The sequence below is a fragment of the Colletotrichum aenigma genome, assembly GCF_013390185.1.
Source record: "Colletotrichum aenigma strain Cg56 chromosome Unknown KSG_Cg56_contig01, whole genome shotgun sequence".
Classification (NCBI taxonomy): domain Eukaryota; kingdom Fungi; phylum Ascomycota; class Sordariomycetes; order Glomerellales; family Glomerellaceae; genus Colletotrichum; species Colletotrichum aenigma.
The window spans coordinates 4121244-4145297 of NW_023500907.1; the positions used below are offsets into that span (position 1 = coordinate 4121244).

General features: G+C 55.3%; 5 protein-coding genes across 5 annotated transcripts; 1 reads left to right on the forward strand and 4 right to left on the reverse strand.

Moving 5' to 3' along the window:
• Nucleotides 1-635: 635 nt before the first annotated feature.
• On the reverse strand, nucleotides 636-1774 carry CGCA056_v001080 (uncharacterized protein; the record flags this gene model as incomplete). The annotated part of the gene is made up of 2 exons (XM_037316341.1): nucleotides 636-1402; nucleotides 1453-1774. 2 exons carry the CDS (start codon nucleotides 1772-1774, stop codon nucleotides 636-638), a joined length of 1089 nt encoding a protein of 362 aa, XP_037185799.1.
• Nucleotides 1775-3962: 2188 nt separating this feature from the next.
• LAMA2-1 (Laminin subunit alpha-2) lies at nucleotides 3963-6767 on the forward strand (the record flags this gene model as incomplete). Its single annotated transcript, XM_037316342.1, has 1 exon — nucleotides 3963-6767. The coding sequence occupies one exon, from the start codon at nucleotides 3963-3965 to the stop codon at nucleotides 6765-6767; it is 2805 nt and encodes a 934-aa protein (XP_037185800.1).
• A 358-nt stretch (nucleotides 6768-7125) lies between these two features.
• On the reverse strand, nucleotides 7126-7596 carry CGCA056_v001082 (uncharacterized protein; the record flags this gene model as incomplete). Its single annotated transcript, XM_037316343.1, has 1 exon — nucleotides 7126-7596. One exon carries the CDS (start codon nucleotides 7594-7596, stop codon nucleotides 7126-7128), a length of 471 nt encoding a protein of 156 aa, XP_037185801.1.
• Nucleotides 7597-8553: 957 nt separating this feature from the next.
• CGCA056_v001083 (Cytochrome P450 monooxygenase FUM15) lies at nucleotides 8554-10299 on the reverse strand (the record flags this gene model as incomplete). Its single annotated transcript, XM_037316344.1, has 2 exons — nucleotides 8554-9979; nucleotides 10025-10299. The coding sequence occupies 2 exons, from the start codon at nucleotides 10297-10299 to the stop codon at nucleotides 8554-8556; spliced, it is 1701 nt and encodes a 566-aa protein (XP_037185802.1).
• Nucleotides 10300-13880: 3581 nt separating this feature from the next.
• On the reverse strand, nucleotides 13881-15864 carry DURF2 (E3 ubiquitin-protein ligase RDUF2; the record flags this gene model as incomplete). The annotated part of the gene is made up of 2 exons (XM_037316345.1): nucleotides 13881-14662; nucleotides 14715-15864. The coding sequence occupies 2 exons, from the start codon at nucleotides 15862-15864 to the stop codon at nucleotides 13881-13883; spliced, it is 1932 nt and encodes a 643-aa protein (XP_037185803.1).
• Between the last annotated feature and the right edge of the window lie 8190 nt (nucleotides 15865-24054).

Below are 24054 nucleotides of genomic sequence, written 5' to 3' on the forward strand. Positions count from 1 at the left end.
TCTCTCTCCACGCCCCTGCGCTTCTCCCGGCTCTTCTCCCGGTTTCCTGATTAACATGATGTCGCTTCATCCACCCGAGTCGTCATAGCAACCAGGTACCACGCTCGCTTAGGTTTGATCAAGTGGCCGGGGGAGCCGTGTAAGTCGACTGACGACGTGCCATGGACATCAGGTTGCTTCGATAGCTGGTGTTTAAACTTCGTCATCGGCGACTTGGTCATTTGTGAGGAAATGAAGCGAATGTTCTCTTCTCTGCGACTCCTGTGTTGCGGCCCTTTCGCCAAAATCGAGAATCCACCAGTTCACATGGCGAATATCTTCTTTCTAGCTCGGCCCATGAAGCACGCTTATGCAATTGAGCCTTCAGGTTTGGATTAACGCAGTGCTTGGGTCCAGTCCCTAATGTGCTTTCGGCAGAAATATCGATCACAAATGTCCAGGCCCCAGTTGTTTGACGAGGTTGGCAGCACAACTCTGAGGCTGGGAAACTAACCCCTGTCTCCAGATCAGCCATGCTTCGAAGCACAGACGCAGGGCATTGCCGAGGCCTTTGGAGCCTCCGCATCTTCTACATCACAAATAAGAGAGCACAGAAGATCAAGATGGCGCAGCGTGGCAGTATGGGAACCATCAACCTACGGAGCGTGAGCCAGGCCATTTACGCCCTTACGCTTCTTGGGCTCCCTCTGCTCCCCCATCCACTCGCTATCGACCTGCATCGGCCGGCCCATGTCATTATCACCGCAGTTGCTCGTTTCATGCAGCTGCTGCCTTTTCTTGCCGTTTGTGTTGACAGGTTCAGCGATCGAGGGCTCCATGTTTGACTCGCACAGGTCATCCAGCTCCATCATCGTCGCGTCCACTTCCAGCTGGCCATAGTAGTCTCTGAAGTGGTCGCCCAGCGAGTGGAAAATGCCACCATCGATCTTGGTGCGGTACGCTCGTAGACAACCCCAGGCCTCAGCGTATGCGTGGAAGAGAGCTTTGTCGTTCGGGCCGGAATGTCCATTCCTTGTCATTCTGTAGACAACCAGGTACAGCTTATTGTTGTTGCGCATGTTCCGGCCTATGGCGAGCCTCGGGTCGACGTAGAGGTTGGCGCCCTTCAAGGCATCCTTTGCAAAGAACTGCGGGATGTTGCCGTTGGGGAAGAAAACCTCGAATGGCTTCTCGCCAAAAGCTAGGAGGTCCCTGCTGAGTCCCTGGGCGTCCCAGATGTCTAATCGAGATTCCTGGTCTGCAGCAATGTCTGGCTCTGCACCCTGGGCGAAGAATCCAGCCTCTTGTCGACTTGGCGCATCCTCGGGGTGGAAAGCTTCTAGGTACGTCTGGTAGCGCAGGTCGAGCAGGAAGAGGTAGTTTATCGGAGTCCTCCAGCCCATGGCCGCCCAGTTTCCGCCAGCTATCAGCATGATTAGAGGGCGGAACAGTCAACGTCCGGACTGCACTTACTCTCTCGAACCCATATTATCTTCAGTATTATGTACACGAGGTAGGGGGTGTCGGTCTTGTATATCTTGGCGCCGTGGAGGAGATCGAACGTATCTTGCAGGCAGCTATCAAATTTCGCCATGAAAATCAAAGCGTCCTTAAGATTAGGCCTCTTTAGGGTCAAGTCGTTAAATATTGACCTCAGAACAGGCAAGGCCCTGATTTCACTCAGGTCAACGTGCTCCCATGAGTAAGTTCGCGGATCAGCATCTGCCGCATGCGGCTGAGGAGGCACAGGCGCGAAGTGTTCCCGGTTGGCCTTGCGTCTCTCCAACTCCGCCATATCGGCGTGAGTTCTTCTTAAGCCGGGCTCGTACAAGAGCTGGTTGTGAAGATGAAGTTTGCATTTTGAGAAATTTCGCAAGAGCCGTCTACCAGGCAGCACGAGTCCCTCGATCCATAAAAGATCGACGACCCACAGATGCGGTTCAGATCGAAGCCACAGTGAGCCAATCAAACGGACTCAATGATGGAGCTCGCAGCGACACGTCAACCGCAGATCCAGCGCGGACTTCAAAGGAGAATAGGAGAGTCAAAGACTTTTCTTTTTCTTTTTTTTTTTTTTTTTTTTTTTAGAGGAGATTGCATATCTTGCATGTTTCTATGTGCCTACAGGTCCTGCATGCTGGAACAAATTCGGAGTCATGTTTTAGGAGATAATGATGACTGCAGAGACGCCAACGATATCAGAGACAACAGCAGCAGCATCCGACAGGATTTCATTTTTTTCATTAGGGTGATTAGAGCAATCTATAGGTTCTTTCCTCGGGCGGCCTTTAGGCTTCTCGGTGCTCGCCTCAACCTCGGGCTTCGGGACAATCTCGGCCGCTGGGGCGTTGGTGGGCGTGGCGGCCTGCTTCTCCTTCTCCTTTTGTTTCTCCCACTCTGCCCTCTCCGTGGGATTCTGTGTTTCACCAGACGCAGAACAATTCAACTGCGTGATTAAAAAAAGATGATTGTGGAAGAGATGGAGGACTTTGAGAAACTCGAGAGGTGGGATCTGCTAAGGCAGGCCGTGTAAGTCCTTTGACCCATAAAATCTCACCTGGGACATGGCTAGAGCCAATCAAGACGCTTCGTTCATGAGCTCTCGACGACATACCTTAAAAACAAACGCTTAAGAGGGCTGGTTCATATTGCTGACGAAAGAATAAGTATAAATAGCTTGATTTCTCCAAAAGCTGAGAGATAGAAGGATTTCAATCGATGGAAGTCCTCGGCAGCCGGCAAGACGTCGGAAAGGGGGCACACAAGGGAGAGGAGAACAAGGACGAACCGCCCGTCGGCGGGTCCAACTTGAAGGAATACATCGGACGGGCTCTGCTGGCGCTCCGCAGAGGCGAGACTAAGGAAGCGAAGCGGAGGAAGCGGCTGAGGCAAGAGAGCCAGGACGAGATTGTCCAGGACGAGATCATGCAGGCCGAATCAAGCGCGTTGGCAGAGACACAAGCTCAGCTCAATGCCGAGAAAGAGTCAACGAATAAGCTACGGATCAGGCTGAAGGCGAGAGACACCAAGATTGCCCGACTCGAGAAGGAGTTGGAGGGCCTCCGAAACAAGGCTCCGCAGGGGGCCCCGCAGAGCAGAGTCGATAGCTCCGATATTTCGAGCAGTGACACTGACTCTGATGAGGAGTCTGTTTCTGGGAGGAAGATGGGGCAACCTCTAATACCAGAGGTGAAAAGAGAGCCATCTATCAAATCAGAATCGGAGGACACCGATACAGTTTTTGGGAGCTTGGCATAATCTTAATCAATTGCCTTGCGAAGGCCGAGGACGTCCAAACTTCCAAGACCGGAAGCAACTATAGATAGAGGCACGGGAACCGAATTGGAGGCGAATCGGAGGCGAATCGGAGGGAAGGATGGTCAGTTCCAAGACCGGAACTTTGAAAAGGTAGCTTGAGAGTATAAGAGCAGCACAGCTCGAGGGGTTCAGCATATACATATAGCTCTGATCGAAAACAAACTCTTTTCTACCATTTGTTGTCATTGACATGCTTAACGCAGACCGATCTCTATTACTCTGTTGATTATCTCCACTGAGCCCTGAGATTAAAAAGTGTCGGTTAGTGGTGACATTGATGTTAAGAGGGCAGACATGGGTTTCAGTAGAGTGACATGAGTTAATTACTTAGACGGGCGTCTCATTCAGTAGGAGGTCTTCCTGGCTGTGGCGTTAAATGCAAGAGTAATGTAGGCAGCCGCGGTTGCCTTGCTATACATACAGTCCCATACATATCCGAAAAGGCAAGTGCTCTCACAGTCCCACTGCCAGCGCAACTTCCCTCCCAGGTCAACTTCTTCATGAATATCAAGGAGACCACCCAAGAGTTGACAGCCAGATTGGAAGGAAAGCGCAGCGAAGCTGAGCATCTCAACAAGGTAAGACGGGATCTACAAAAGCGCACTCCAGGCTTGGAGGCCATTGAATTGACATTTCCAACCGATAGAATGGAACGGGACGCAGAGATGGGCAGGCAGGAGCAGGAAATCACCGATAGCAGTGCCCTCCGCAACGAGCCGGAACGCATTCTTGACATCGACCCTGCGCCCGGTGCTCCCGATCTGAAGAGAAGTCAACCTGCCGGCCAAGAGGTCGATAATGAACTGATGGCTCTCCTTCCAAATTCCCTCAAGGACAAGAACGAAGCTACGACACAAACAGCCACGGCGAAAGAAAATCTGAAAACCGGCAAGAAGATGCTGGAGTCACTGGAAACAATTCTTGCGACGCAGGAGAATCTGAACAAGGAGCTTGAGGAAAAGGCTTTGAAACTAGAGAAGTCCCTCGTCGAAAAGGACGCCGCGATTAAAGCGCTCGAGGAAGCCAAAGACAAAGCTGAAACTCACAGGAATAGTTACAGAAAGCAACTCATGACCTTGAGGGCAAGCGACATCATGTACAAGGAGCACGTTGTCAAGGTTGAGAGAGATTGCGACCGATACAAGGAAGAAGCAACACAGCTTCGCAGCGAACTCGAAAACGCGAAACAGAAGTACGATAAGGACATGCAAGAGTCAGAGGACAAGCGCGAGAAGGCAGTCTCATCAGCCACCAAGGCGCACGAAGCCTCCAAGCTATTACACGAGAAGGAATTGGAACAGATGCAACAACGCATCGACGAGGCTACGACAGCCCGCGACTCTGAGAAACTGGCGATGGAAAAGCGCATCGAAGAGTATGAGAACAAGGTTGAGAAGTTACAGCAAAAAAGCAAAGAGACTGCAGACGCGCATACAAGCACAACGAAAGATTTACAGAAGCGTCTTGATGATGATGCTGCCACACACAAGACTGAGATAGAGGAGATGCAACAACGCATCGACGAGGCCACGAACACGCACGAGACCGAGAAACAGGCGACGGAAAAACGCATCGACGAGTCTACCAACGAGATTAAGCGGCTGAGGCAAGGTATCGACGAGACCGCGGCCACACACGGAAGCACGACGAAAGATTTACAGAAGCGTATTGATGATGCTGGTGCAAAACACAAGAATGAGGTGGAAGAGATGCAACAACGCATCAAGGATGATGAGGTCAACCATAAGGAAAAGATGGATGAGATGGAGCAACGTCTGACCACGTCCAAAGCCTCTTACGATGCTCAGCTGGACGATATGAAAAAACGCGCCGAGAACTCTGAGACGTCGCATAAGGAGAAGGTGAATATGATGCAGCAACTCATCGAGAATGCCAAAATAGCCCATCGTGAAGAGCCGGGCAAGAAGCAACAAAGTATGGATGCAGCCAAAGCCGCCCACGACGCCGAGACGGACAAGTTGCGGATAAGGGTCGAAGACACCAAGGCCATGTACAAGAACAGGGTGGGGGTGGCTCAAAAGCAACTGAACGACTCCAAGGCTACACACGAGGACAAGGTGAAGGAGATGCAGAGGCAGATCGACGAGTGCAACACCGCACGCGATAAAGATGCGGAGGAGCATGAGAAGGAAATGAAAAGCATGCGAGATGCTATAGAGGAGATGAGAAACACACATTGGGCCGCCATAGAGACTGAAAAGTCATCGCACGGCAGGGATAAGCAGTCGTTGGAAACAACTCACTACAAAGAAAAGGGAGGTTATGAGACAGCGCTCAAGAACATCAAGTTGGAGATGGAAAAGCTCAAGAAAGAGCACGCAGCAGCCACCCATAATGCCAAAGAAGAGCGTCATCGGCTCGAACAGAAGGTTACCGGATTGGAAGATCTAGTACTGATACTGAGTGACTCAAAACTCGAGGTAGAGAGGCACTTAGAGGAGGAGAGACGCGACGCAGCGCTGAAAAGTTCGCACCTCGAGCGTCTCCAGAAGGACTTGGCAGATGTGGAGTTGCAGAGGGTTGATGTTGGAAATCAGCTCGTCAGCATAGCGGCCGGAGTGCAAGTGCTGAAGGAGAGTCTCAGCACAGAGATGACCGAGACAGTAAAAGCTGAAGAGAGTCTCCGGCTCGCCAATGAGTTGCATACCGATGCAATTTTCCAATGGGCTAGACTTTTATTTGGTCCAAGGGAGTTCTATAGCGAACATACGCTGATATCAGCCATTGGCCAAGGCACTCAGGCCGCAGGCCACGATCACAAGCCTTGGCTTATCAGCGAGTCTTGGACAGCAGATCAACAATACTCGGAGTTTCCTGGTCACGAGTTAGGGGCGGTCGTTTCGATGCTCGTTCAGGACCTGCAAGACAAAGTGCTTGGGATCAACGTGTTTCACGGTCTGATGCGGAGACTGACCAGACTGGTCTCACGGGCTCCACGAGTCAACACAGCGTTGATACAGTGGATTATCGACCACAGCAATTGGAGTCTTTCGACAGTCCGTCCAAATGAGCTTAATATCCCTGCGCGAGCTGCCATCTGGGCGCTGGCGGACGTTCTGAGACGGAGATGGCCCAGCACTGGACACATCGAAGACTCGCACGAGGTCATGCAAGAGTGCTGGGATCTCATCGCTCAGCATGACCCCAAGGCAGTCGACGCCGAGGGACTCAACGCCCAAGGGAAACTTCCAATGGTGTTGGAGCTCCTGCAAGACAACAATGGGAGTGTTATTCACATCGTCAAGAAGCCCGAATGGGCGTGGGCTGTCATCATGGACATGCAGAGACATACCTGCGCATTCGTCAAAGAGAACTGCTTGCGAGAAGTGGCTATGGGTAATGGTATATGGGATAAGGAGGTCAAGGCGGGGAACATCGTTATCCACTTAGACATGAGTAAGCCAGAGTGCGTAGACTTTTATATGGAATACTGGGTATTTGAGGACTAAATAAAAGTATAGCCTGGCTCCATTATCGCGTGTGTTTTATTTGTGAGTGTTGATGCATGAGTCTTACTTTTGCTGTACATTGCATAGGTACGCTTCGGACTAGGCCCCCAACTATGAGAAGCATCAAGTCCAGTTGGGCACGCCTTCGCGCATATTTCGGGCAAAGTATCAATTTAAGCTACCTTACTCCTCCAAGAGCGATGTTGCCCTTGGCCTCTGAGAGCGATGTCGCTCATCATCACTGCATACCGATATCTGCGTTGCCCGTTTCCTATGAGAGCGATGTTGCTCTCATCTCCTCTGACGGCTGTATCGCCCCTCTCCTGCCTGTTCCAACATCCCCTGAGACGATGTTGTCTCATTTCCTGAGGTCGCCGAACCAGGCATCGTCGCTGTTCTCCTCGTCGCTAAACGCGGCATCGTCGTTGTCGCCTTCACCAGACGAGACGTCCTCTTTATTGTCCTCCTCATCGGACGAAGCGTCTTTGTTGCCGCCCCCCTCATTGTTGCTTCCTTCCGCACTTGACGAGGCAGCGGTGTTGCTGCCTTCCGCCCTGGGCGAAGCACCGTCGTTGTTGTCCTCCTCCTCCCTGTCGCCTTCCATGGAACTGAAGGAAAAGTCATCGTTGGGAGCTTCTCCGAGCTGCAGCCAGACCACGTTCTGGAGCTGCGCGTCGATAAAACTGAAGAGCCCTTCGGCCTTTTGGTTCATTTGCTCCGCGAGCTGCTTCGCTTTGTCGTTGCTGATGTTAGCTGGGCGATCATCTTCCTTTTTAATTGACGATTGGTCGGTCTCGTTCGGTTTGTCTTTTGTCGAGGTAGGCGCCATGTTGATAGTTAGGTTTTATTAGTTGCGAGAGGGTGGCTGGAGTGATTAGGCGGGTGGCTGGAGTGATTAGGCGGGTTGCTGGATGAATTTGTGATGGAAAGTCCGAGGTAGGAAGGTAGGTGTTGGAGGAGGTATGGAGAAGAGGGAAGAAGGGGTGGAAAGTTGATTAAAGAAAAAGAAAACAAGGAGGGGGGGGGGGGATGTGAAAAAAAAAGCAGCGCGGGTTTTTCAGAGATACATTATGATAGGCATGCTGAAATTATAGAATGTGTAGAACTGGCTAACTTGCAGACTTTGATAGATGTTAAACGACGTATGCTGGGCTAAGTTGTAAATTTATGTGCGACTGGCCCATCTGCACTGCTTTTCTAAGAACCCGACTGAGATCCTAGTATAAGCATGTTGGTGTCACAAATTCTAGTGCAAGTAGCTCACCAACACTATTCGTAAAGAATTACAACGCCATTAGATCTACTCTAGGGCCATACTCATTGTCAACATTCAGTACATCGCTATACTCTACCGAGAATAACATCATTCCTTTCTTTACCTCGGCCATGGGTGAAATCGAGTCCACGTCCGGGCTGTCGTTTGATGTATCATCAGTAGTCATTCCTAAACATGCTACCTAAGGCGAACAGAACACACACATTATAGGACATAAACGACAGCGCATTTCGAGGAGGCTTTTACATGCAGGCACGACAGAGCAGTTTGGCGGCCACAAACAAAGGGAATTACATCAATGGGATTGAAGAATACATCATCAAACGGGGTCCACGAAGCTGAACATGGCTATATACAACGTCGCCGTCTACATCGAATCAAACACTAATACTATCCAAAGCCCCGACAGTCCATGGCTGTACGGGTTCAAAGTGCTCAGCGCGTCCCAGGAACCCAGCCCAGTGTCATGCATCGTATCATTAATTACAGCGTTGCGCCCAGGTATCTCTATCACCACCCATCGACAATCTTCACGTTCACATGCAGGCCCTTGGCCGGGCGCGCGGTGACGCCGCCCTTGATCGTAATGTTCTTCTCGTCGTACTCCTCCTTGTTCTTCAGGCTGAACTCGAAGCGGCCGATCCACGAGGCCAGGATACACGCAAACTCTGCCTTGGCGAAGCCCTGTCCGATGCAGCTGCGCGGGCCGTGCAGGAAAGTCATGAAGGCGTAGTTGCTCGTGGCGCCACCGCTGGCGGCCGTCTTTTTGCTCTCGGCGTCGGCGCCGTCGCGGGGCATCCACCTGTCGGGGTCAAAGCGGCCGGCATCGGGGCCCCACAGCGCCGTGTCCTTGTTCGTGGCCCACGGGCAGAGCATGATGCGAGTTCCCTTGGGGACCTTGTTGCCGTCAATGACGGTGTCTACGGCGGCCTCGCGGAGGGTCATGGGGACGGGGGAGTAGTAGCGGAGGACCTCGTTGCAGACGGCGTTGAGGTAGGGCATGTGGTCAATGTCGAGGGCCGTGATGTCGCCGGGGGTGCCGGGGGTGGGGAGCCGCTCGCGGATCTCGAGGCGGAGGCGGGACTGGACCTCGGGGTGCAGGCAGAGGCAGTAGATGGCCCACATCATGGCGGAAGCGGTCGTTTCGTGGCCGGCCGCGAGGAAGGTCATCATCTGGTCGACCAGGTTGTCCTCGCTGAAGCCGCCAGACTCGAGGGCGACTGACAGAATGTCAATGTCGGTGAGCTGCTTGCGCTCGAGCTTCGCCTTCTTCTCGCGGATGAGCTCGCGGCATGTGGCACGGATTGTCTGCGCAGCCTTGGCGATGTCGCCGTTGCGGCGGAAGGGGAGAGCGTGAACGAGGGGTCCAGGGAGGAGGAGGCCCAGAACGGCGAGGACCTGGGCCTGACGACTCGGCTTGAAGACGTGCTGGTAGGTCTGGTTGAGGGGGTTCGAGGGATCGCGAATGGCACCAAAGTCGCGTCCCATGCCTGCCATGCCAATGATGTCGAGCGTGGTTCGCGACGCCCAGTTGCCAATCTCCAACACGGCCGTCTTGGGGCCCAGGGCCGCCTTCTCGGGGTCCTCGGTTCCGTCGGCCGCCGTCTTTGCTGCCTCGGCCATGACGGCGTCGGTGATGGCCTCGACGCCCTCGCATGCCTTGCTCCAGAAGAGGGGGTACAGATCCTTGACGTGGCGGAAGGCGAAGGCCGGCATAAGGTTCTTACGCTGGACTTTGTGGTTGTCGCCCTCAGCCAATAGGACGCCGATACCGAGAATACGGCCGATCGACGATCGCACGGCAGTGGGCTTGTGGAAGTCGTAGTTGTGCGTAACCAACACCTCGGCCAGGGCCTTTGGCGAGGTGATGAGCAGGCGCTCCTGGTTGAAGAGGCCGCGGTAGCGGATGATGCCCTCGTGGGGGATGGTATTGATCCTGGTTTGTTAGTCTACGTACGTCATGCGATGCAAGTGAACATACCATTCAATCATGGGAACGCCAGTCGGCTGGCGCACGATTCTAGGGTATTGACCCATTAACCAGTGGTCGTCCTTGGGCCCGGGTAACGTGCGAAGAGCGGAAAAGTACTGAGGGTATAGGAAGACGACAAAGACTCCCCAGGCCATCATCTGGAGCATCCAGGCGCTGGCGAAGGTGACAAGGACGTGGCATCTCGAGAACACTGGCTGGCGCAATGCCAGCAATACCGCAATCACCGCCGAGCTGACGGACACTCCACGCCACGGAACCCCCATGGCGCTGTTGGTCGACTCTCGTCGGAGGCGTGGCGCCTTTGAGTTTCGAGATGATGATGACGGCGACAGAGGACGTATGGAGGTGTCGAGTTGACGCAGTCAGCTGCAAGCCTGTCGAGAGGACGTGGATGGAATGTTCGCAGAGCTGCTATGCTCGGGCAATGGGAGCTTTATGGCGACCACGGACAAGGTCAACAAAGAGCAGGCTGTTGAAATAGAAACAACGCAAGAGCTCGGGCTAAAGCGTAAGGTTGGTAACGTAAGGTTGTTCAAGACAAGCTATGTTGGGTTTAAGCTCAATTGAAGGGTGGGAAAGGCGAGGTAGATCCCGCGTGGGCTGAGAGCCGGTCGATCGGTTTCATGCGTACGGGGTTGCGACATGGAACCAAAGCATCGCCAGCACATGCACACTCACGCAACGACGCACGCACCGTACTTATTTTCTGCGTGCTGGTGCCGTTTGCTGGAGCTGAGGCAGGGGACGTGGGCGTTGGCCTAGGAGAGGACGCGAGACGATGGGGATCAAGATGGGATGAGACGAGACGAGACGGGACAAGCCGGACGGAGGTGGTATCCAAAAGTTGGCAATCTGGCAAGTTGGACAAAGGATCGAATGCCCTTCTTGGCAAGATGGTCGGTCGAGACTGTGGGTAACGTGTTCGTGGTTCTCGTGGTGGTGTTTGTGAAGTGGTCTTGTTCGTGGGCCGGCATTGACGAAGGGGGAGGTCCAATATAGAGGAATGTTGCTGGCTCAAGTGCCGAGCTCAGGCGCAAACGGTGCTTCAGTCTCCTCGGCCGTTCTCTTGAGGTGCTGCTGGTCTCAGGCTGTCGACGTCTCGGCTGGCGCAGCCGGATACGTCTCTCTTTGATGTCGAAAGGGTGGTGTTGGCGGTGGCTTTGGACGCAACGTAGGGTTCGTCCACGAGGCAGACGACAGGTCAAAGAAGGCTTGATCTTGTTCGATGGAGCGGGAACGGGATTCGAATGGAATGGATGATCAGCACATGATGGAAGACGGCACTCCAATCCCTGGGCCCTTGTCCATCGCCGCGTGGGAGCCCAGATGGAGGGGTCGACCTCGAATTGGATCCCATTCTCGTACTAGCCCGCAGCCAATTGGGTGGTTTGGGCTAACCCAGGCAGGGTAGTCGTGTCTGAAGGGCCCACCGTCTTAGACCGAGGACGGGCGTGTAGATGCCGTAGGACCGGGGCTGGGACGATTTGTTCGCCCGATCGAAGGAAAAAGGTGCTTCTGTTGCTTCCACCTGGGGACCTTGGGACACTTGGAGCGGGGGGTTTCCTGGCTCAGCAATGGGTGGATGTTACTGTGAAGCCACGCACCATCCATCGGGGCAGGACACGACGGGCCAGTCGCCTCTCGAGGAGCTGCAGGGGCACTCTCGGTCCGCCTGCACGCAGTTGCAGTTGCGGTTGCAGGACCTGGAGCTCCTTCTTTTTGGTGGAGAATGTCGGACCCAGACCCCGGAGCACATCAAGCAGCAACCTGAATGCCAGCAACAACGCATCTTCTGGTCCATGTCAGCAACAGAACAGAAGCATCAGCCAGAAACACCGTCGGTGTTTAGCCATGCCGACACACCACAAACCGCATGTGCATCCCCATTCATTCGCATGTTTCGCATCGACCCGTGATTGGCCACGCCCCCGAACAAGAGCCAAGTCGCATAGGCTTCCCGTTTCAATCCGGTGGACTGTGCTTGGGCTTCCAGGCAAGAGGCTTCGTGTGTAGAACGAGTGAAAATGGCATTGGGCGAACGGACAACTGACAAACAATCAACCCATCTCGCCGGAAAACCCTGGATATCCGTGTGCTGCAGAGAGTGTTCGTCCCCAGAAGTATCCGTTTGGTCCAGCCTGGTTCAGCTCATTCAGAAAACTCACTTCATCCAAGACAGCCGGGACCACCACGCCCTCCGCCAGATGGGAAACGTTGCTCGCAAGGGAAACGGCAAACGTTGGAAATTTTGAGAGAAAACACTGCACAGCCACGTTCGTTCCGTAGCCTATTCCTCTTTGCCTCTTTTGCCTCCTCGTCCGCATGCTCTTCCGCTGCAGTGCAAGGTCCAGAGCCTGCCCGAGCACCCCTCTGACAGCCTTCGTTTCCGCCCACCGTCCGTGAGGATGGTTAGACTTGTGCGGATTACTTGGCGTTCGACAGGACGCAGCCACCTAAACATAGCAGAGTTATTGGTTGCTGCTCCTCCAAGCCCGCCTGCCTGGCACTTCTGTAGCTGATCTGCACCTCGCGGGTGATTGGCCACGCCGGGTCGGCCCAGATTCCGAGCGAGCCTCGCACTCGTTTAACGTTATGCGGGCCTAGTCGATTGAATGACGAAAAAGAAATGAAGAAATCACCGGCCACAGGAGCCACGAGGCTAACGCAGGCAGGCCGTCCTTCGTCCGTGTCCGTTTGCTTCTCTTCGAATCCCGTTCCAGCTCCACTAAAAGCCGATCCTCCCTCTCCCATGCCATTCATCGCTTCCTCGATTTGGGAACCCCCCCATCTGATGTCCGCCCACCTGAATGATTTGTGAAAATACACTTTTCGGCGCATGAATACCGCACAGCAAAGCAGACGTATGCCAAATACGTCCCAGAAAGGAACCCTTACCATAAGAGAGATTCCTCTAAAGCAGACCAGATGGAGTCCTCCGTGTCATTCAGCCCATCAGAGGCCCCCCTCCATCAGGAAATCCCAAAGGTCTCGTCAGTGACAGGATCCCACCGGATATCCCTCCACTGCACCCCAGATACTTAAATTAACGCAGCAAGCCAGCCATTCCTGGCGTTCAGACCCTTCGTCACTCTCCACGACTCTGTGCTGAGCTCTGCTTCCTTCTCCGCTCCCACCGGGTCAATCAAATCACCGAGGGACAATCCCGTTCCGTCGGAGTCTTGAGCAACCGTTGATAAAACTCCGTTCTGCCGTTCTGCGGCTGACCTGCCCCTCTATCCCCGACCGTCAGTCAAACGCACCCAACCAATCATCTTTCGGCTGCGACGAGACCTGTATTCGTCTCCCCACTTGTACTTCACTTGTCTCTCCGAATTTAAACAGCAATCACCAAAACACACTGGGATACCTTCATATATTCATTCGCTTACTAATACGCTGGCCTACAGCATCGTTGCCCACTGCAGGCGTGTTTCCTTTGCGCAATATGGCTCCTGTCAGAATGCCCGCTGGCCGACTCCCTTGGGCTCGTCGCCGTTTCCCATCACAGGGGCTTGAAGATGCCCTGAAGAGAAGTAAAAATCCTGCACCATCGACTCCCGTCTCATATCATCGTGGTGATGCTGATCTCCAATCCCGAAACGCCAAAAACAACGCCATGATTAACCGTACCCAAACCGACGCCAGCATAAACCTGTGTAATTCAAGGAAAAAGATGAGAGAAGAAGATGTAGGCCACTTGCCATCCAAGATCAGGGTCATTGGCGTATATATGTCGAATCCGCTGAATGGCCTCGATAATGATGGTCCTCACCCTGTGCCGCTCCACATGAGCACGCCATGCGATGCCAGCCAAGGTCGTGGAATTCGCTATGTAACGTTCATACTACTGCGGTCCCCATGAAGTTGGTCCACCAGCCTGAGGCGTAGCATTGCTGTCGTCGAGCATCATACGCCGGTGCGTGTCGTCGGGAGTTGATGCACTCCCGTTGTGCCAGTTGCCTGGTGCCGGAGCCGGCAGGGAATTTCGATTTAGTGGCGGGGCGGCAACGCTGTGGATGGGCGGAGCGTACGGCGGGATCGACGCCGAAGATGCACTCTCCGTGTGTGCCACATAGCTCGGCGACGCATGATAATGGTTAATGTTGCCCGTAGCAAACGGCACAGGCGGTGGCACCCCCGCACCCGCCCTGCTCATTGTGTTCGGTGCGTGATTCCGGCTGGCCGCGAACGGGTGTGCTCGTCTTTCGTAGCCGTTCGAGGATGAACCACCAAAGGACCCCGGGCGACCGCCGCTGAAGGGTGGGGAGCCCGGGCCGCGGAAGCTGCCGTGTCGAGACCGAACCCTTCGTCGACTCTCTCCACCGTCAGTCGGCGGCGACCGACGCTCGCCGTGAATGGGGGCCGCTAGATTTCTGCTCAGCTCGTCAAGGCCTTGACTGTAGTCCCTTTCCCTAGAACGGCGGAACAGGCCCGACAACATATGAGAGGTGACCTTTGGCTCCGAAGGCACCTTGTCTCTGCAGTACGGGCAGCTATCCGACTCCTCGAACCACTTTTTGATGCAATGATCTCCAAACACGTGCTTGCACTTGGGCAGCCTCAGAGGTGCCTCTTTAAGACCTTCGGGCGTCTCGACGCCAAAGTCGTTGTAACAGATGACGCACGCTGCGGTTCGTTAGCTCTTTTCCTTCTCTCATCTCAAGTGCTTGAAACCCACTTCTTTCGCTTTCGGAAAGATCCGAAATTGCCACGCTCTGCAGGGACTGAATGGCAGAGTTGGATGCAACCATCTTCGTTGTCACGGATCCACGCATTACCTGAGCAGCTCTTATCTGTATGTCATCGAAATCACGACCCGGGTGCCCATGCGGGTTGAGTACGAAATTTTCGAGAATCTGCAACTCCCTCTCCTGGTCCGGATCGCGGTCTGGCGGCGGTGACGGTCTCCTCATCCCACGTCGTCCAAGAGCCGGTACTCTACGGCGTTCCACCGCTGGGACGGCTGGCACCGGGATGTTTGGTGAGCTCGAGGACCCGGTTGACGACCCGGCTGGTCTAGTGTGAGCAGAGCCAGGGAAGAGCGCGCTGTTTGATGCGTTTGAGAAGCTCTCACCTCCAGAAGCTGTGCGGCGCGGCCAGTACGACGACGGTGTAAAGGCGGGGTTCGGTTGGGGGGCTGACGAGGGCGGTGCAGACCCGAACTGGATGCTGGGGTTCGCCGGCAGCGCCTGGACCGGGCCACTCGGGAAATCAGGAGGCGACGTTTCGGGCGAGGAAGGGCCTTCGGTACTGGAGGTTGACGGAGGCAAGTTTACAACTACGGGAGGATATGTGCCAAAGTGGCTGTTATCACGAAGCCCAGAAGGTTGTCCAAAGCCTCTGTCAGGAGGGGCCATCGGGGGCTGATTGGCGTTGGGCGGATTTGGCTGGATGGGCGCCGGGTTACTGTATCTCATTGGGGGGAGCGAAGGGACGGGGAACGGCGGGTGCATGGCCTGAATACCGCCTATGTCGTGCGGAGGGCCCTGGTACCCAGCCAGACCGAAATTCGGCACGGGAGCATGGTTGTAGTAGGGTGGTTCCGGGACCGAGTTGGCCGGTCGATGATACGGCGAAGACGTTGCGCGGTGGCCGAGCATTTGAGACTGCCAGTGGTGCGGTGGAAGCTGTGCTTGTGATTGCCAGTGACTTGCCGACGCATGAACGGGGTCGTAGTGCGGCGTCGATCTGTGTGGTGGAGCATTCGGGTGACCGTGAGCGTCTGCCCTGTTGAAGTAGGGACATCGTGACCGTTGTTGCGAATACGGAAGCTGGCCGTGGTTCGGGTGCTCTGCGTGGTGGTAGACGTAGTCCATGGTCTCATCCATAGCGGTGATGCTGTACTGCTGTCGTAGAATGGCCAAAGGCGAAACCTAGACCTCAGGAGGCGTCGGATAGCAACGGATTCTTTTCCTAACCCAAAAAACGACTGTCGGCTGAATCTCCCGTTTGCATGCACCTGCACGGCGTTGCTCGCTTGCTTTACCGGAGTCCTCTGTTCTGACCAGGGCGGGCGAGTCGTCGTACAGGTTGCCGTTGGTCGAGGCAAACGGTCGCAGCAGTGGGGATGTCGGCGAATGTGGTCCGTTGGCGAGTCGTCGTGGACTGACCGAAGGAGGGGCTCGGGTTGGTCGTTGAGGCGGCCGAAAGTAATGAAATAGATGAGGGGTTCGACCGAGCGGTGCTGGTTTTATCGGTCGGCAGTTATCAGATACTCAGGTCCACGGCTTTCCCTTCTACCCATCGATGTGGCGGCGTAAGTGATGCTTACAAAATGACGTGTCCCGAACAAAATCCAAGACCAAAGTCGGTGAGCCGCAGAGGCAGAGACAGTGTCGAGGTGCAAGAGTCAGGAAGAGAGGGGGCGATGGTTAAGACACGGACGGGTCGCTGGTTCATACCCGCATTCGGCGAAGCAGCGAGGAGTGCGGGTGCGGGTGCGTCGTTCAAGAAAGGGCGAGATGCAGGCGTCTCGAATGGCCGTAACGGGTAAGATACAGCCGGGTGTAAGTGGTGGTAGTTTATGCTGAGGCAGGAAGGCAGCTGGCGGTTCTCGTGCTCGCAGCAAGAAAAGCAGGCGGTCTGTGTCTTGGGTTTGCTTCCTCGCTATGGTGTCGCAGGCGGTGGGAGAGTAGGGATGAAGGAGGAGCGTGAGCGTGTAAGAGGATTGTGCGTGGATGGCGAAGGTGGGGGTGAGCAGCGAGGTCGAGGGATATAAGTAGCAGGCAATATTGAATGGAATACGAGGGTGCGTGAGCGTGACTGCTAGGTTGCTGCTAACACTGAGGTAGCGGCAGTGGCAGACGAGGAGGGGTCCGCATGCACTTGGCTTGTCGTGAAGCCGATGTCGCCGAGCAAGGGAGGCGGGTAGTCAAGAGTCGAGGGTCGAGTGAGGAGAAGAAGGGAGGAAGGTTCACAGAGCGGTCGGAAGACGGCGAAGAGGATCGGTGAGACGACGACCACGAGAAAGGGACGCCGGGGAGGGGAGGGAAGGCACGGCAGAGGAGGGGAGGGGGGCAGACCGTCTTGGTTTTGTATTTCGTCGCAGGCAGAAGGGAAGGAACCTTGGGAACGAGAGGAGTAATAAAGGTAGGTGTAGGTGTAGGCGTAGGCGTAAGGTAGACGCAGGCGTAGGCGTATGTATGTGAGGGCCAGGCCAGGCAAGGAGCAGGAGGAGGGACGGAGTCAAAAAGCCAGACAAGACGCCAGCCTGAGAGACCAAGCCAAACCAGCCAGGAAGAGGATGTGGATGTCACAGTATGTGGATGTATGTGGATGGGGATGGGTTGGGGGGACTGGACATGGCCCATGAACGGAGGCACTGGGACCAGAAACGGGAAGAGAGACAATGGACGGGAAGGAGCGAGCAATCCAAGAAAGTGCACCTTCAAGGCACCGCCGAAGGACCCAAGGCAGGAAGGCACCTCGAGGAAGGCAAGCAGTGTGAGGTAAGGAAGGCAAGGACACCTCACCGCACCTGCTGCTCTCCTGCTGCTCCGAGAGCCAAAGCAAAGCCCAAATTGTCTCCTCTTTCCTTTAACACGCTCGCTTTATTTTATTTTTCTGCGTCTCACACCTCAGACTGGACAGGATTGGCGTCGGACCAGGAAGACGGCACATTTGCAGAGTCAGGGTGCTTGCTGTGCTCCTCTCTCTCTGCCGTACTTACGTACCCAACATAACCTTGACGTGGGTACGGGACAGCAGGAGCGAGGTAAGGTAAGATGATGTGAGGTAGGTTGGGTGAGGCAGCTTAGTTTCTAACCGGTTGGCAGAGGACGTCCGGTACTTTCCAAGCCAATACCTATGTACGGCAACGCAACGCACCGCACCGGGAGCAACAAGAGACACTGCCAGAGCCTAGGCTGGTCCGGACTGGGGCGACTGGGCTGGCACTACCACGACCACCGCCAGAGGTCCTTGCCACGGCCATGACATGCCCATGTCCATGTTCAAGTCACCAATGTCCATGTCGTTCAGGGAAAAGGAGCGGTACGGGGACTGGATTGGTCTGCAGACAGCGAAGCAGAGTGCCGCAAAGCACCTGACACAACACAGCACACCCAGCACAGCACAGCGCATCGCAGCAGAGCACAGCACAGCACAACATGGGCAGAACAGGCCAGGCCATGGTGCGGCGGCGGCACGGCACTGCGCTCAATGGGGAAGACGACAGCCAGCTGGACAGGCATGTCGGGAACAGGGGAGGAGTGCGAGAATACACTGGGGCCAGCCGCCTCCACAGCGAGTGAGAGTGCACACCACAGCAGTGAGGAGCAAGAGTCAGACTCAGAGTCAGAGTCCAGCCCACCTCGCCAGGTGAAAGCGAACGGGCGAGCGCCGAGTTGAGGAAAGTTGCAGGGCCATGCGCACCGGTTCCAGCTCCTAGTCGATCCCAGGTCCCGTCCAAAGAAATGGACTTGTACGCTGCCCTCACCAACAAGACGACGACTGGGAGGCGGTGGCAGCAAAGCAGCTATCTTAACCCAGAAATCTCGGTGTGGTCGGGTGGATGCGGTGGAGGTTCCGACAACGCTTGCAGCTGCTGGTGAGGTGGTGATTGCGATGCTGATGCTGATGCTGATGCTGCTGCTGCTCTGCTAACACGGCACGACAATGTCGTCAAGTACCCTTTTCTAGGTCTGCCTTTGCACACGCAATGATCCCTACAGTATCCTACATCGCATCACGTTCCACCTGTAAGCGTGGCCGGCCCTGGGTTGTGCGTGACTCCGTCTCGGTGGAGGGGCAGGCTATGTGACAATGGCGACGACAACTACAGCATCGAACGAGGGTTGGACGACCGGGTCCGCGAATCAACAAACAGCAGCAAATGAATGCGGAAACGGATGCAGACGCAGAGGCAAAGTTACCAAAATCTTCACGTCGAAGGAACAGAGCTGGCGGGCAGCGATTCTCCTCGTCCTCGCCTTTATGACACTCGAACGTTACTTTTGGGGCCTGGCTGGCGCGGTGAGGATTGAGAGAGTCAAAGTTGAGATAGTCGTGACCCAGATGGCCTTGCCGGACAAGGGTAGACGGCGGGTGTGTTTGGGCAATCGCTGTCTGTTCGGATCCCACGGGTGTCAGTTGGCGGCAAGGCGCCTTGCCAAAGAGGAACATTGAGCGAGGTCACAAGCACCAACATGGTGGCGGCGGTGGTATTGGAGTTGACTGCTTACATGTCTGCAGGGCACCATTTTATCTCATCGAAACCAAGCCGGAAATGTGGATGGATGACACTGGACACACCTGGAAACCGCGGCTTTGTCTGCAGCTCCGCTTCAGGGGGCAAAGCGCATAGAAAAGCCAGGCATGCTTCCTTCCAAAGGACATTGATTCCCCTTCCACGATCGTCTCTGCCCTCGCCCGGGCTACGAGGGCGGGGGAGGGACGGTGTATCAGAAAAAGCGGGCGCTGATGGCAGCCCGCGGCCATCACATCAGCATTTCGATCAGTCAGTTCGTTCCCGCTGCTCTCCGCAAGCGTCAGGTGCACCATCTATGTAAGGCGTCAGCTGCCCGCGCTCTTCCGGCTTGCTTCAGTGTCGTCGCCCGCTTTGTACCTCGCTATCCGATGGCCGCTGATCAGACCGGGACTGGCTGAACCCACCTCTCACGCTGCCATCGGCTCCGCCTGGGCATTTCGGGTCGGAAGTGAGGCCGTGGTTTCTTTCATCATTCAATATCCATCACGGTCACCGCTTCAGTCCAAGGGCAAGGCATGCAAGTTGCGAGCTGGGAAGCGAGCGAGGACCAAGCCCAAGGCCGGCGTGTCAGTAGGTTACAGTGCTCCATCCACGACAGGCACGATTGCAGGACATGTTATCAAACAGCAACATCCTTGGCTCATGATTAGCCACTTTCTCCGTCATTCTGCCCAGGACATTGCGCATATTCACAACCTTGCTGGCTGGTTGGGTCATGGACCGCGGACAGGGTTATCAGGGCAGCATGGCTTGGCTTGGCTGCAGTGCAAAGAAGCTCTGAGAGGCTGGCGGCCCTGTACGAAGGAAGAAGCGAGCGAAGCCAACTTCTCAACATCCATGTCGGTCTGGTCCCTGCGAATAAGGTGTGCTGGCCTGGTGCCACCACAGACGCAAGCGAACCTCAACACAGAGCGACTATACTGGCTAGCAAGACCCGGTGCTTGATTCTCACAGTATTCCCGCTCGATCCAGCATCGCTTCCGGTGTGGGAGCATGGAGCAAGCTCTACGCCGTCGCCTTTGCGTTTGTGTGTCGGCCGGCTGGCGCAAGCTGGGCGCGCGCAACAGGTTGAGACTAACAAAAACTAAGGCAGGCCTGTCAGGTGTTACAAGCCCAAGTCGACAGGCCAGTCGCACGCACTCTCGTCGAGGCTCGCAGCACCAGTATGTTTTCGGCTTGTTATACATGATGGAGGCCTTAACACCAACCGGCTTGTCGAGCTTGGAGCACAGCTTTCCTCGCCTTCCGTTACCAGAAGGTGCCTTAGTCACCATGCCCGTCTCATTCGACGAATGGCAAGCGGGACCCTGGACTGATGCACACCCCGGGCCTGGAACCCCTCTGGCCAAGGTCGCTCTACCCCACCAAAACATTTATCTGGACGGGATAAGGACCTTTCACGACACCACGCTGGACCGGACGGAGGGGGAGGGACATGGCCAGAGAGGGCTATGCTGCTTAAATTAAGCCGTCATGTCGCCAACCTCTCCTCTGCTTGTTTGTGCTCGTTCCAGCTCATGCACGCCTGAGGCTGTCCGTTTACTGCGGTATCGATCGCTCCGAGCATTTCTTCCGACCATCTCTCTTCCTGGTCGTTGCGAACGGATATGCTCCTCTAGTGCAATAGCTCCGCAGCTTGACCCCTCCGCCGAACACCCGCCTTGAGCATGGACCCCCAGGGGAGGCCTGGCAAACCCCACGATGCTACGGACACCCTGCTTCTTCTCGCCGGCCACCGCACTGCGTGAAGGAAGCCCTGGCCTGCACCAGACGAGAAGAAAAAAATTCTTCCGGTACACGAGATGTTCTCTCGCAAGGGTGGCGGCAAGCTCGTCTACGATGTCTTGGTGGCTGCAGGAACTCTGGCCCGCTGCGGAAAGCGCCCGCCTCTTGCGAAGAAACGAATGAATCGTATTTTACCTTCAAGGGAAGATGGCGACGCACGGGGAATCAGGCGACGCAATGGGGAAAAATGATGGCTGAGAAACAAAGTGTGCCAGAAACCAATCAACACCAACATCTCGGCGGCGGCGTCGCAGCCTTCGTTTGCGCACAGAGCAGAAGACTGCCATCGGCCCAGCATTATCCCAGGCTCTAATACGCAACATGTGGCACGTCTATTCTATTTCGCGACCGACCGACCGCCGATTTGCCGGCCGGGAGCCACGATAACGATAAAGAGGGGAAGGCTCGGTTTTCCAATAATTACCCCTCCGTTACACCTTGTGCGGGTTATCTTCCGCTTAACGGGACTAACATTCCTTTCCCTGCCATTTTCCTCGGGGTCTTTGTTGGCCCATGCGACCTCGCGCTCCGTCATTCGGGCGGTCACAGACTGGCCCGATACCTGGCGGCAGCGGCATATCTTGGTGGACACTGAGCGGATGAATGGGCGGGGCTCTGGTGGTGGCCTTGAATTGGAGTTGGATGGAGCGTTTGCGCCGAGCAACTGTTCGAACCCTTGACACCCGACCCAACCACACTTTTACCACCAACCACTGCCGTCATGACAGAGACACATCCACCACCTCCGGAAGCCTGGCTCCCACTGGCGCCGGCCGCACACCTCGACGCAGGCCTTGATCGCCACGGGCCCATGCTTGGTTGATCTCCATCACAGGCAGTCTCGACGTGAGATTGCCGATGCGTGGACTATATCGTCAGCTTCCACGCATATTCGACTCTTACGACTGCAACGCACTTTTGTCAATTTTTTGTCTTGGCCGTGTTCCATCCAGCTACATACGTCATCATGAGTTCCATTCTTCCTCACAGGGGCAGACACGACAGAAGAACAAGGACCCCGCGGCTTCACATTGGGGTGTCCCAGCCATGCCCCTGCTTGAACCCGCACAGAATGAAGGTGAGCAGGACTTATCGATTGGCGGGCGCCCTTTTTGGTCAACAACCCCGTCTCTGATTCGCCTTTGTGCCAGCAAGATCCCCGCGACGATCATTGAACCCTGGTTCGCGCTAAGATAGAAACACCCCGGCCTGTGGCCCATTTCATGTCACTCCTTGTCAGTCGTTTCCCCCCTCCAAAGTCGCTTTGCACCACGTCGAGTAACCCAACAAATACTCGCCATTGAATGGCCACTGTCCGCAAGCCATCATGGTTAATGCTTCAGACGTTCGTCTCATATTCCCATTTCTCTCTGCAAGGTTCCAGGGTCAGCTGGGCCACGAAGCGCTGCAATATTACGCTCGACAGCCTGGATACGGGACACATTCAGAGCGCCGACCCATGTCTGCCTGAATGGCAGTTTAGGTGACAGCCGTCCAAGTGAAGCGCGCACACACCCACCACCGCAAACACTCGTTTGCTTCGGCATCCATCTACCGCTGTTCCAACGACAATAGCAACAGACTAGGGCTTCCATTTCCATTCAAATTGGAACCCCAGCCCCGCGGGCTTGAGCAGTCTCTCGGACACGCAGCCTATTGAGGCAGGGCAGGCTAACGCAGCATGAAAGTCTGACACTTCCCGGCCACCAAATGCCAGTTGCCGACCTCTCCGTTCCCTATCAAACAGGCCGTTCGACAAGTCGACTTTTATCATGCCCACGCCTGTTCTGCCCAATCAAAACTATGAGGATCTTGGTCAGCACCAAACCCATTCCTCAAAGTGGCACGTGTCGGTGTGGAATCAATCAGCGAAGTCGCTTTAATCTCAGCCCACACTGCCCAGACGCAGGAGGCCAAATCTCAGCATTTCAGATTTTTGACACCGCCTGCTTTATTGGTCTCAAATCACCTTGCAACAAGACATGAGCGGTCGAGACTTGTCTGAGCCACATGGCGGTTGTCGAAACGAACAACCGCCGGCCACGCCCCTCCGGATCTCAGCCGACTTATGCCACGTTGAACAGCAAACACGGCTGCCGTCTACTGCGGAAAACCGCATCACGAAGGAAGCGCATTCGCCGACCGACAAACAGAAGTTGAATCCTGTTTAGGATAATTCCGTCTTTTGAGACCACTGGCCCTCCATGTTCCTCGAAGCGCCTAAAAGAAGCAACACTGAAGACCGAGAATACTTGGTTCAGGGATTTCCCCAGGCACGCACACGTGTGGTCGATGACAGTACCCGACCCGCGCGCCTGCAGCGACTTGACACCAACACATGCCACGGGCTCGTTGGCGGTGACATCCTGCCGAAGCATGGTTTGCTCGCCAAGAGCGCGAAAGACAAGTCGAGCATATAGCGCGAACACAGCTCGAGACTCAATCGCCGGGTGGGGGCTAAACTTCCCCATTGCACATTCCTGCCTCCGATGCAGGCCCCGACGGCTGACTCGCCGCCATGCCCGAAAGCCCCTTGGCAGACGGAACGGACGACCAACAACAGGATGGACTTTCCGGAGGGTGCGGTGACGCTGGACTGTCGGTCTCGGGTCAGACGGGCCCCCGCTTCTCCCTTTCTCAGCTCAGTGCATCTTGGTCTCACGCAACGTCAAGGATTCCCCTCTTCTTCGGGCTGCAAGCACTTAAACCCCACCTCTCCCGGATGATGCGCTGCGCGTACCGCGCCTTGTTTCGTGACGATGGTGAGAATGACGAACGACTCGATTGCCGTGAGATCTAAAGGGTGCCGTTGCTGTGTGATTTGCGCTTCGCCGTTGTCATCGCCCAGGTCCTAGCAACTCGAGAGCTCCGTTGCTAATATTCCATTCTCGGCGGTAAAACACTTCTACTGCTCTGTGTGAGTCTGCGGCAGAGTTGTTCCCGTCCAGGCGGATTATTCTCCACAATCGAGACCCGTCTAACAGAAAGTATGAGTGCTTCACGTTTAAACGCTCCTCTTCGATCC